Source organism: Panulirus ornatus, chromosome 63 (genome assembly GCF_036320965.1).
Source record: "Panulirus ornatus isolate Po-2019 chromosome 63, ASM3632096v1, whole genome shotgun sequence".
NCBI classification, from domain to species: Eukaryota; Metazoa; Arthropoda; class Malacostraca; order Decapoda; family Palinuridae; genus Panulirus; species Panulirus ornatus.
The window spans coordinates 4,929,861-4,942,815 of record NC_092286.1 but is presented as its reverse complement, the minus strand read 5'-3'; the positions used below and the strand labels follow the sequence as shown (position 1 = coordinate 4,942,815).

The window sequence follows — 12,955 nt, the reverse complement described above, 5'->3', positions numbered from 1 at the left end:
TGAAGAAGTAAGAGTATTAGTGAAAGAGAAGAGAGAGGCATTTGGACGATTTTTGCAGGGAAAAAATGCAATTGAGTGGGAGACGTATAAAAGAAAGAGACAGGAGGTCAAGAGAAAGGTGCAAGAGGTGAAAAAAAGGGCAAATGAGAGTTGGGGTGAGAGAGTATCATTAAATTTTAGGGAGAATAAAAAGATGTTCTGGAAGGAGGTAAATAAAGTGCGTAAGACAAGGGAGCAAATGGGAACTTCAGTGAAGGGCGCAAATGGGGAGGTGATAACAAGTAGTGGTGATGTGAGGAGATGGAGTGAGTATTTTGAAGGTTTGTTGAATGTGTTTGATGATAGAGTGGCAGATATAGGGTGTTTTGGTCAAGGTGGTGTGCAAAGTGCGAGGGTTAGGGAAAATGATTCGGTAAACAGAGAAGAGGTAGTAAAAGCTTTGCGGAAGATGAAAGCCGGCAAGGCAGCAGGTTTGGATGGTATTGCAGTGGAATTTATTAAAAAAGGGGGTGACTGTATTGTTGACTGGTTGGTAAGGTTATTTAATGTATGTATGACTCATGGTGAGGTGCCTGAGGATTGGCGGAATGCGTGCATAGTGCCATTGTACAAAGGCAAAGGGGATAAGAGAGTGAGTGCTCAAATTACAGAGGTATAAGTTTGTTGAGTATTCCTGGCAAATTATATGGGAGGGTATTGATTGAGAGGGTGAAGGCATGTACAGAGCATCAGATTGGGGAAGAGCAGTGTGGTTTCAGAAGTGGTAGAGGATGTGTGGATCAGGTGTTTGCTTTGAAGAATGTATGTGAGAAATACTTAGAAAAGCAAATGGATTTGTATGTAGCATTTATGGATCTGGAGAAGGCATATGATAGAGTTGATAGAGATGCTCTGTGGAAGGTATTAAGAATATATGGTGTGGGAGGCAAGTTGTTAGAAGCAGTGAAAAGTTTTTATCGAGGATGTAAGGCATGTGTACGTGTAGGAAGAGAGGAAAGTGATTGGTTCTCAGTGAATGTAGGTTTGCGGCAGGGGTGTGTGATGTCTCCATGGTTGTTTAATTTGTTTATGGATGGGGTTGTTAGGGAGGTGAATGCAAGAGTTTTGGAAAGAGGGGCAAGTATGAAGTCTGTTGTGGATGAGAGAGCTTGGGAAGTGAGTCAGTTGTTGTTCGCTGATGATACAGCGCTGGTGGCTGATTCATGTGAGAAACTGCAGAAGCTGGTGACTGAGTTTGGTAAAGTGTGTGAAAGAAGAAAGTTAAGAGTAAATATGAATAAGAGCAGGGTAATTAGGTACAGAAGGGTTGAGGGTCAAGTCAATTGGGAGGTGAGTTTGAATGGAGAAAAACTGGAGGAAGTAAAGTGTTTTAGATATCTGGGAGTGGATCTGGCAGCGGATGAAACCATGGAAGCGGAAGTGGATCATAGGGTGGGGGAGGGGGCGAAAATCCTGGGAGCCTTGAAGAATGTGTGGAAGTCGAGAACATTATCTCGGAAAGCAAAAATGGGTATGTTTGAAGGAATAGTGGTTCCAACAATGTTGTATGGTTGCGAGGCGTTGGATATGGATAGAGTTGTGCGCAGGAGGATGGATGTGCTGGAAATGAGATGTTTGAGGACAATGTGTGGGGTGAGGTGGTTTGATCGAGTAAGTAACGTAAGGGTAAGAGAGATGTGTGGAAATAAAAAGAGCGTGGTTGAGAGAGCAGAGGAGGGTGTTTTGAAATGGTCTGGGCACATGGAGAGAATGAGTGAGGAAAGAGGTGGAGGGAACGAGGAGAAGTGGGAGACCAAATTGGAGGTGGAAAGATGGAGTGAAAAAGATTTTGTGTGATCGGGGCCTGAACATGCAAGAGGGTGAAAGGAGGGCAAGGAATCGAGTGAATTGGATCGATGTGGTATACCGGGGTTGACGTGCTGTCAGTGGATTGATTCAGGGCATGTGAAGCGTCTGGGGTAAACCATGGAAAGCTGTGTAGGTATGTATATTTGCGTGTGTGGACGTATGTATATACATGTGTATGCGGGTGGGTTGCGCCACTTCTTTCGTCTGTTTTCTTGCGCTACCTCGCAAACGCGGGAGACAAAAAAAAAAGAATATATATATATATATATATATATATATATATATATATATATATAAGAATAGGCCTGACATATACTTTACTGCATGTCCAAGATTGGCATTACCTGAGCCTCCTTGGTTTCATAAAGTTTTCATGTATTTCTCCTTAAGTAATCTGTTTGCTTTCTTGCTCTTACCATGCCTCTATGTTTCAGATCTCTTCCACTATCAAAAGCATCCTAAAAGGACCTAGTGGTCTGTTCCTCTTTGCATTTTTTGTATTAACTTACTCTACAACTAGACACTGCAAGTGTTTACTTGTTTTTATTTATGTTGACTGCCTTGGTTGATGGGTTACTACATAAAATTAGTGCATAGCAAACTAAAATCTATCTCAGTAATATCTTATCAACTGCAGCCAGATATTCATATAAGGCAGGCTTCCATAATGAGAGACCTAAACTGCATAAACCTGAGGCAATAGGTCCTGGATATAATATCCTATAATCATCTCTGTTAACAATGTGACCATAGTGTTCAGTGTTTTTCTTGATGACTGCTGAACTCACAACTTTAGTAAGCTGGTTGTCATCTAAAAAAAGATCCCCCTGTGCTCATCAACATGAATGAAAAGATTAAGACTAGTATTTCCAGCTGCTACAAGTAAGGGTACAGACCAGTGATACACAAAACAGTCATGAATTTTGTCTTGAACAAATGCACTAGTACTGATAATGACTTGTCTAATCTTAAAAAGCACAACCAAATAACCCAAAGTGAACCAGGTGAAAACAGGATGGAGGTACACAGCACTTGAGTTTATACAATTTTTCATGCTTTTTTTTCACTGTATATAAATTGCCTTCACATTTATTTTTTTTTTTTTTTTAATTATACTTTGTCGCTGTCTCCCGCGTTTGCGAGGTAGCGCAAGGAAACAGACGAAAGAAATGGCCCAACCCCCCCATACACATGTATATACATACGTCCACACACGCAAATATACATACCTACACAGCTTTCCATGGTTTACCCCAGACGCTTCACATGCCTTGATTCAATCCACTGACAGCACGTCAACCCCGGTATACCACATCGCTCCAATTCACTCTATTCCTTGCCCTCCTTTCACCCTCCTGCATGTTCAGGCCCCGATCACACAAAATCTTTTTCACTCCATCTTTCCACCTCCAATTTGGTCTCCCTCTTCTCCTTGTTCCCTCCACCTCCGACACATATATCCTCTTGGTCAATCTTTCCTCACTCATCCTCTCCATGTGCCCAAACCACTTCAAAACACCCTCTTCTGCTCTCTCAACCACGCTCTTTTTATTTCCACACATCTCTCTTACCCTTACGTTACTCACTCGATCAAACCACCTCACACCACACATTGTCCTCAAACATCTCATTTCCAGCACATCCATCCTCCTGCGCACAACTCTATCCATAGCCTTCACATTTATATGTTTGTAAAAAAAAAGATTCAATATATCAGGTTATTCTCCTAATGATGTAGAAAAATTCCACTCCACCTCTACCACAGCCCACCATTATTCCAACCCAATATCACAAATACTAACTCCATCTCAAACACCACCAATGACACATCAGTATCACTAACAATTACTACACTACCCTTATAATCACTATTCACTCCACCATCAACTACTAGCTTAACTAATAATTGTATGGCACATACCATTGTGGTCCTGCAAAGCATCTGCATTGATGTTACCTATATATGGCATGCTATTTAAACTCTATGATGCATATAAAGACTTAAAATTAACTTTGGAACATCAGTAAAAGTTTCTGAAATTAGGCTAATTGTAGCAACGGAATGTGAGTGTCAATGGTCTTTAATAAATCTGTTTATCTGCTGAAGGGTCAAAAGAAGTCATGATATAATGTATATGGTTATGCAATGCCTCTCATAATCACTACTATGGACCAAGTTGCATGTAGTACTTTTGCTGAAGCAAATCTTTTACTCGTATAATCTTCCTGTTTTCATTGGAACTAACTTACCAGAGGCAAGGGATCCTTGTACAGAGTGTAGTTGGACACATAAACATCTGTATTATCAAGTAAACTATGAGGAAGAAAAACTTTTATTTTCCCGTGAATCAAACTTACCAAAGGTATGAGGTCCACTTGATAGGTCTAGTGGATATATAAGCATTTGTATTATCAAGAATGCTATGAAGAAGAGGAAAAATCATTCATTTCCTCCTAAAAGAACACAAAAATGATAAAATGGCTAAAAGTAATAGCCTAATTTGCTAACTTTACTGCATAACACTTACATGAACATTCAAAAACACCTTTTTATATTTGTCATTATGCTTAATCGCTGTTTCCTATGTCAGTGAGGTAGCACCAGGAAACAAACAAAGAATGACCCATCCAATCATATAAACATATATATACATAAACACCCACACACACACATATACATACATATACGTATCAACATATACACATATACATACATACACACAAACATATACATAGATACACAAGTACATATTCATACTTGCTCCCTTCATCCATCCCTGGTGCTACCCAGCCCTGCAAGAAACAGCATTACCACCCCCCCACTTCAGTGAAGGAGCACCAGAAAAAAGACAAAATAGGCCACAGTCGTTCACACCCAGTCTCTAGCTGTCATGTGCAATGCATTGAAACCTATCGACATCCAGGCCCCACACACCTTTCCATGGTTTACCCCAGATGCTTCACATGCCCTGGTTCATTCCATTAACAGCATGTTGACCCCAGTATATCATAACGTTCCAATTCACTCTATTCCTTGTACACCTCTCACCCTCTTGAGTGTTCAGGCCCCGATTGCTCAAAATCTTTTTCACTCCATCCTTCCACCTCCACTTTGGTGTCTCGCTTCTCCTTGTTCCCTCCACCTCTGACACATATAACTTCTTTGTCAATGTTTCCTCACTCATTCTCTCCATATGTCCAAACCACTTCAAGACATCCTCTTCTGATCTCTCAACCACACTCTTTTATTTCCACACATATAAAGTGAAAATAACAATAAAAGAAATTTATCTTTTATTATATTTATCATACTTAATTACCAGCTCCTGCATCAGCGAGGTAGCGCAATGAAACAGAAGAAAGAATGGCCTAACCCACCACATACAGATGTATATACATAAACGCCCACACATGCACACAACATACCTATACATTTCAACATATACATACACAGACATATACATATATACACATGTACATATTCATACTTGCTGCCTTCATCCATTCCCGTTGCCACTCCACCACACACGAAATAACACACACACACACACACACCTCACAAAGTAGTGCCAGGAAAAGACAAAAAGGCCACATTCATTTCACTCAGTCTCTAACTGTCATATGCATTGCACCAAAACCACAACTCCCTTTCCACATCCAGGCCTCATAAAACTTTCCATGGTTTACCCCAGATGCTTCACATGCCCTGATTCAATCCATTGACAGCACGTCGACCTCGGTAAACCACATTGTTCCAATGCACTCTATTTCTTGCATGCCTTTCACCCTCCTGTATGTTCAGGCTCCAATCACTCAAAATCTTTTTCACTCCATCCTTCCACCTCCAATTTGGTCTCCCACTTCTTCTCGTTCCAGCCATTTCTGACATATATATATCCTCTTTGTCAATCTTTCCTCACTCATTCTCTCCATGTGACCAAACCATTTCAACACATCCTCTTCTGCTCTCTCTACCACACTTTTTATTTCCACACATCTCTCTTACCCTTTCATTACTTACTCGAACAAACCACCTCACACCACATATTGTCCTCAAACATTTCATTTCCAACACATCCACCCTCCTCCACACAACCCTATCTATAGCTCATGCCTCACAACCACATAACATTGTTGGAACCAATATTCCTTCAAACATACCCATTTTTGCTCTCCAAGATAACGTTCTCACCTTCCTCACATTCTTCAATGCTCCCAGAACCTTTGCCCCCTCCCCCATCCTGTGACTCAATTCCGCTTCCATGGTTCTATCCACTGATAAATCCACTCCCAGATATCTAAAACACTTCACTTCCTCCAGTTTTTTCCATTCAAACTTACTTCCCAATTTACTTGTCCCTCTACCCTAATGAAACTAATAACCTTGCTCGTATTCACATTTACTCTGAACTTTCTTCTTTCACACAGTTCACCAAACTCAGTCACCAACCTCTTCAGTTTCTCACCTGAATCAGCCACCAGCACTGTATCATCAGCGAGCAATAACTGACTCACTTCCCAAGCTCTCTCATCCACAACAGACTGCATATTTGCCCCTCTCTCCAAAACTCTTGCATTCCCCTTCCTAACAACCCAATCCATAAACAAATTAAACAACCATGGAGACATCACGCACCCCTGCCACAAACCAACATCCACTGGGAACCAACTGCTTTCCTCTCTTCCGACTTGTACACATGCCTTGCATCCTTGATAAAAACTTTTCACTGCTTCTAGCAACTTCCCTCCTACACAATATATTCTTAATACCTTCCACAAAGCATCTTTATGAACCCTATCATATGCCTTCTCCAGAGCCATAAATGCTACATACAAATCCATCTGTTTTCTATTTCTCACATACATTCTTGTACATATTCACACTTTTGATTCTTCACTGATATATATGTATAACATATGCACACTTCTCCCCAGTACAATGGGGCAAAGGACAGCCTCGAAGGCAAGCTGAGCGTTAACCTGTCAAATATGAGTTAAAGGATCCTACTCTATCTCATTACACCAACATCAGCAACCTAACAACTTTGCCTTACAAGATTAGTACTCATGCCCTAGATGAAATCAAACCACATTTATTCAAAACAGAGCAAATATGATTTCCTCCTAATGACAACAATTTCATGTGAGCAATTTGTGTGTTCTTTTCATTAAAAATGTATCACTTAGGTAAGGATACAATGTGTCCAAAACTGTTTTCAACAAGAATTGTATAACTGTCAAATAAACAAACAAGCAGTCCAAGACATAAATTACTCTTCCTTACCGTTCGTTGTGTCAGATAATTCACTGTATTTCTCGATTACATATTGGGCTTGTAATGCATCCTGTAAAAGAGATCCGAATCAAAAATGTTTTGTCAATAACTTACAACTGGAAATATATGATCTACATGATGAATACAGTGCTACAGATAAGGCAATCATTTACTGTGCAAAAGTTATTCCTGATTCAATACATAGACCACGGACTTCTTTTTTCTACGTTGGAAACTCCAGTCACAGACAAAAGTCCACATCAATCCCAGGCCTTAATTGAACTATAAAGAGGTTAATGAAAGCTAAAAGAATTTTGGAGGAAGTGAAAACCCTGTCTTTTAAAAAGTGCCTAGACATAGTTATTGGGAAACACATGAGGGGGTAGAGCATTCCAAAGCTTTGCAGGGTAGGGAAAGAAACATTTCAAAATGGTTCACCTTTAAACTGCCCCTGGCCACAAAGTAATCATGCTGAGCTAAAACTATAGTAATATACCTATAAAAGAGGGAAAGCAAACCAAAACTGTGGCATAGGGCAAGTGAGTCAAGTTGTGAGGTAAGCCTGGGAAGTTGATATGTCACACTGCTTTCCACTCATCAAGTAAGGATGCACCAATAAAGCCATCCCAGATGTGAGAGTAGTAATCCATACAAGGAAAGATCAATCCTTTGTATAAACAGAGCAAATGTTCAAATGAAAAGAAATTTTGACATCTAAAGAAGAAGCACAATTTTTCAGAGACAGCTATTTTTGCAATGTAAGGTTTCCAAGATAGTGTGGATGTTACAGTAATAATTTATATGTTCAATGAAATAAGAGGAGGAATTACAGATCTGTCAAAAAAAAACAAGTTCAGAGGAATTTTCAATAAAGATATGGGCAGAAACTGGGTCTTGGAGGCTTTAAACTTAACCAAATTACAACTACCTAATGAGATATCCTGTCCAAGTCTATCTAGGAAGTTGTGTTGAGATGGAATGCAGATCAAGTGAGAGAAGGAGTAGAGTTGCAAAATGTGAAGGAATGCAGAGTTGATACATCAGCATATGAGCACATTTGGTTATTTGCAGAAAAAAGGAAACATTGATATATAGGAGGAAAAGTCTAGGAGACAGGACAGAACCTTGAGGGACACTGCTGCTGGTGGGGAAAGGAGGAGAGGCTGATCCATCAACAACCATGTAGATAAATCAGAAAGACAGGAAGCTAGATACAAAGGAGCAAAGTGAAGGAAGGAAACCAAAAAGGGGGGCTTAAGAGGTGAGATCCTGGTGCCACATCCTGACAAAAGCTATGGATATGTCAAGGGTAACTACACAGGATTCCCTAAAATTCAGGGGGGGAATGAAGACCAGGAATTAGTGAAATAGGAAGAGGATATCACCAGCGAATCTCTCCTTACAGAAACCACACTGGTGATCAGAGAGAAGACTGTGAGATTCGAGATGTCTGAGGACATGAGAGCTGAGGAGAGATTCAAAGACTTTAGAAACATTAGAAGTCAAAGCAACAACATGTTAAAGGGGTTAGAATGGTCAGCCTTCTTATGGATGCTTCCAAGAGGGAGATGCTCTGACTTTTACACAAAAATGAAACACACAAACAAGTGCATGTAAAGTTCAGAGCCACACTTATTCAGTACATGGGGAAAGGTTCCATCATGTCCATAAACCTTGCTTGTGTCCAGAGAGAGAAGTGCTTTTTGGATAGTTTGAAAAGAGATTACAGGAAGGGGCATAAGTGTGGTTAGAAGAGCATCATGGGATGAAGGAATATTAGAGTCATCCAAGGCAGAGTCTGAGGGGAAACGAAAGTCATAGAGAGCTGCTTTGTCCAAGGAAATGACAGCTATACCCCCATCAGAACAGGAAAGTGAAGGAAAGGTACAGTAACAAAAGTTGTTAAGGATACCTTTAGCTAAAGACCAGAAAGACCTATCAGTGGATGAAGAGATGCTATTGCACTTCCTTAGAATAATGGAACACTTTGCTTTATGGATAATGTACTTGCAATGACTATGGGCAGTGATAAATGCTGAACTGAAGTCAGAGGCAGGAGAACATCTGACCCACTGACTGGAAGAAGTGATAGTCTTGGAGGAAGAGGGGATATATGCTTCCATTCCTGCAAAAGCAGTAGACAAAACTTCACCACAAGGGAGACAGTAATCTACCCAGGAAATTCAGAAAGTAATTTTCATATGTTATTCCAGTCAGCTTTGCTGAGGTGCCACTATTTATGTTTAGAAGAGACTGCAAGACGGGAAGGCATTGTTAAAACAGAAACATTTATGAAAGTGTGGTCAGATGAACTAATTGGGGGTGAGAATGTGTAGCTACAGCATGAAGAATTAGAGGTGAAAAACAGATCCAGAGTAATCACAGCAATAAAGAATCTGAATTGGGTGGATGATAATTTTCTCTAGATCACTGATAGTGGAGAATGCAAGGGCTTCAATATCCCCACCAAACGTATGGGAGTTCAAATATTCCAAACGGTGAACATTGAAATCTCCTATGTAGAGGATCTCAGCTTACAAGTGAGAGGATGTCATAGCCTCATGGCAAATGTTTAGATAGTTGAAGAAAGTTATAAATTTTGTAGAATTAGGAGAGCAGTAGGCAAAACAAAGAAAAACAGTGGTAGTTGGGAGACAGAACTTGGGCCAGATAACATCCTTTCACACACTCTCCCTATCTTAGACACCAGCCTCTGTCATTTCTCCCTCAAATCTGCCTCCAGCTCTGTGTCACCAGCAAACAACAATTGACTTGCCTACCAGAGGGCCCCTCCAAACCACCACCATCACCCACCCACCCACACACACAAAAGACTGCACACCTGCCCCTCTGTCCATGACCCTTACATCCATCTCTCTCACTACCCCATCTATAAACAAATTAAACAGCCATAGTGATATCACACACCCCTGATGCAGAGCCATCTTCACCTGGAACCACTCATCCTCCCTTCCTGCTTTTTTATTTCTTAAAACAAAAAAAATTGGAGGCAACAGTCGCAGACTTAAGTCCACATCAAGGCCAGGCCTTAATTGAAATGCAGACAGATTGATGAAAGGGATAAAGACGACACAAGGAAAAGTATTCAAAAATTTTGGAGGAACTGAAAAACCTGTCTAAAAATGTTAGGTCACAGTTACTGGGATAGATCATTGGAGGGGAGAGAGTTCCAAATCTTCAAGGTGTAAAAAAAAAAGAAAGAGTTATCAAAATGTCTGTATACCCAATTCTAATTGCTCTGTACATGCACTCACCCTCTCAATCAACAATCTGCCAAAAAGTTTATCGAATGGAAATAGGCAGAAGGAATGAATCAATGCACTTTTGGGATGTGAACATTTCTATCCAACCCAAGCAAATGGGAATGGGTTTACAGATCCCAAACAAACAAATAAAAAATAAATGGATACAAACTGATCAAGAATTACTTGTAGTGCTATATAAAATCATGGGTGTGTATTAGGTTCCTTACATTCTCAAGACTTTTAAGTCTTGCTTGCCTCCAGGCAGCTCTCTTCTCAGCTTCTGCTCTCCGCCTGTCTGCAGGGGACAGCTGTTCTTCCTCATTTACTATGCCTTCCCTTGACTGCGCTCTTCTTTCTGCCTTAGCTGTTCGAACTACACCACTGTCATAACTTGATCTGTTGACAATCATAGGAAGTTCAAACACAATTATTGAAACATTCTCAATACTAAAGATTCATTCAAAACAATAGCAACAATCTTTAGCTCAACAGTGAGTTGGTAATACTTGGTAAACTGCCTAAACAATAGTTATATCATCTACACATGATATGCTTAAGATTCAAATGAGTTAAGCTCAGCCAAAGAAGAGTTTTGGTGAATAACAACAAAGAAGATTTCAGAATTAGACTTCAAGTTAATAATTCTGTCTCCGTATTCAAGACTTATCTCACCAGTTCAGATCAGGTTAAGAATGCATTTCAAGATGTTCAGTGAAAACAAACACACTAGGGCACTAATAAGTGATAGAATGATTTTTTCATTTTCTCTTGTTGATCAGTGTTCAAATACAGAAATAAGTATCACCTTATCAAAACTGATTATCTGTAATGTACCAAACATGAAGCTTCTTCAGAGACAAATATACTAGACCCTCGTTGATTTGTAACTTGACATCAACCATGTCCAATGATAACAATTTTACCTTATTTTTTTCTATAAACAATGCTCTTCAGTAGGTTCTTATCTAATGCGTGAATCAAATGATTATCAACACACTTGGTAACATTTATGAGAAAATTGCTAAAATGGTTGGATTTCTTACCTCTTGCATTCATCTCACAATCATAACATTCAACTTAGTATTATAGTAAATTGCATTTTTCATTCATTTTTTTCTTCTATCTATATTTTTGATGCCTGTTCCATTTGGGAACTCCTTAAGTAGGGTCTTTGATAAATCAAGAACTATCAATAATTTACTTATTCAGAAAAACAACAGAGAAAATAAGTGTACTTCCAAATGAAGCTGCTACACAGAACACAAACCCTTGCAATCCAAGGGAAGACCAACCAAATTCTTTTTATTACTTCATCTCTCTCTTAACTTTTTATTATTTTATTAAACCACCTCACACCACATACTGTCCTAAAACATTTCATTTTCAACACATCCACCCTCCTCTACACATTCTCATCTATAAATGATACCTCACATCAACACAATGCCGATGGCACTACAATACCTTTAAACACACCCATTTTTGCCTTCCCAGACAACAACATCTCCTTCCACATGTACATCAATGCTCCCAGAACCTTTGCTCCCTCACCCACCCTCTGTCTCACTTCTGCTTCCATGGTTCCACTTGCTGCCATGTACACTCCCAGGTATCTACACTTCATTCCCTCCAAATTCTTTCCATCCAAACTCACACCCTAACTAACTTGTCCCTCAGCCCTGCAAAACCTAATAACCTTGCTTTTTTTTTTTTTTTTTTTTTTTTTTGCCGCTGTCTCCCGCGTTTGCGAGGTAGCACAAGGAAACAGACGAAAGAAATGGCCAAACCCACCCCCATACACATGTATATACATACGTCCACACACGCAAATATACATACCTACACAGCTTTCCATGGTTTACCCCAGACGCTTCACATGCCTTGATTCAATCCACTGACAGCACGTCAACCCCGGTATACCACATCGCTCCAATTCACTCTATTCCTTGCCCTCCTTTCACCCTCCTGCATGTTCAGGCCCCGATCACTCAAAATCTTTTTCACCCCATCTTTCCACCTTCAATTTGGTCTCCCTCTTCTCCTCGTTCCCTCCACCTCCGACACATATATCCTCTTGGTCAATCTTTCCTCACTCATTCTCTCCATGTGACCAAACCATTTCAAAACACCCTCTTCTGCTCTCTCAACCATGCTCTTTTTATTTCCACACATCTCTCTTACCCTTACGTTACTTACTCGATCAAACCACCTCACACCACACATTGTCCTCAAACATCTCATTTCCAGCACATCCATCCTCCTGTGCACAACTCTATCCATATCCAACGCCTCGCAACCATACAACATTGTTGGAACCACTATTCCTTCAAACATACCCATTTTTGCTTTCCGAGATAATGTTCTCGACTTCCACACATTCTTCAGGCTCCCAGGATTTTCGCCCCCTCCCCCACCCTATGATCCACTTCCGCTTCCATGGTTCCATCCGCTGCCAGATCCACTCTCAGATATCTAAAACACTTTACTTCCTCCAGTTTTTCTCCATTCAAACTTACCTCCCAATTGACTTGACCCTCAACCCTACTGTACCTAATTACCTTGCTCT

General features: G+C 40.2%; 1 protein-coding gene across 14 annotated transcripts in view; it reads right to left on the bottom strand.

The window, feature by feature from the left end:
* The window catches only part of LOC139745942 (protein lap4-like), a 556,451-nt gene that overhangs the window by 66,301 nt on the left and 477,195 nt on the right, over positions 1 to 12,955 (bottom strand). For all 14 annotated transcript variants that reach the window (XM_071656641.1, XM_071656649.1, XM_071656646.1 and 11 more), the window contains 2 exons: positions 10,617 to 10,785; positions 7,133 to 7,193 (listed from right to left, as the gene is read on the bottom strand). In XM_071656641.1, coding sequence (XP_071512742.1) covers positions 7,133 to 7,193; positions 10,617 to 10,785 — 230 coding nt within the window. The remainder of the gene's footprint in view (positions 1 to 7,132; positions 7,194 to 10,616; positions 10,786 to 12,955) is intronic.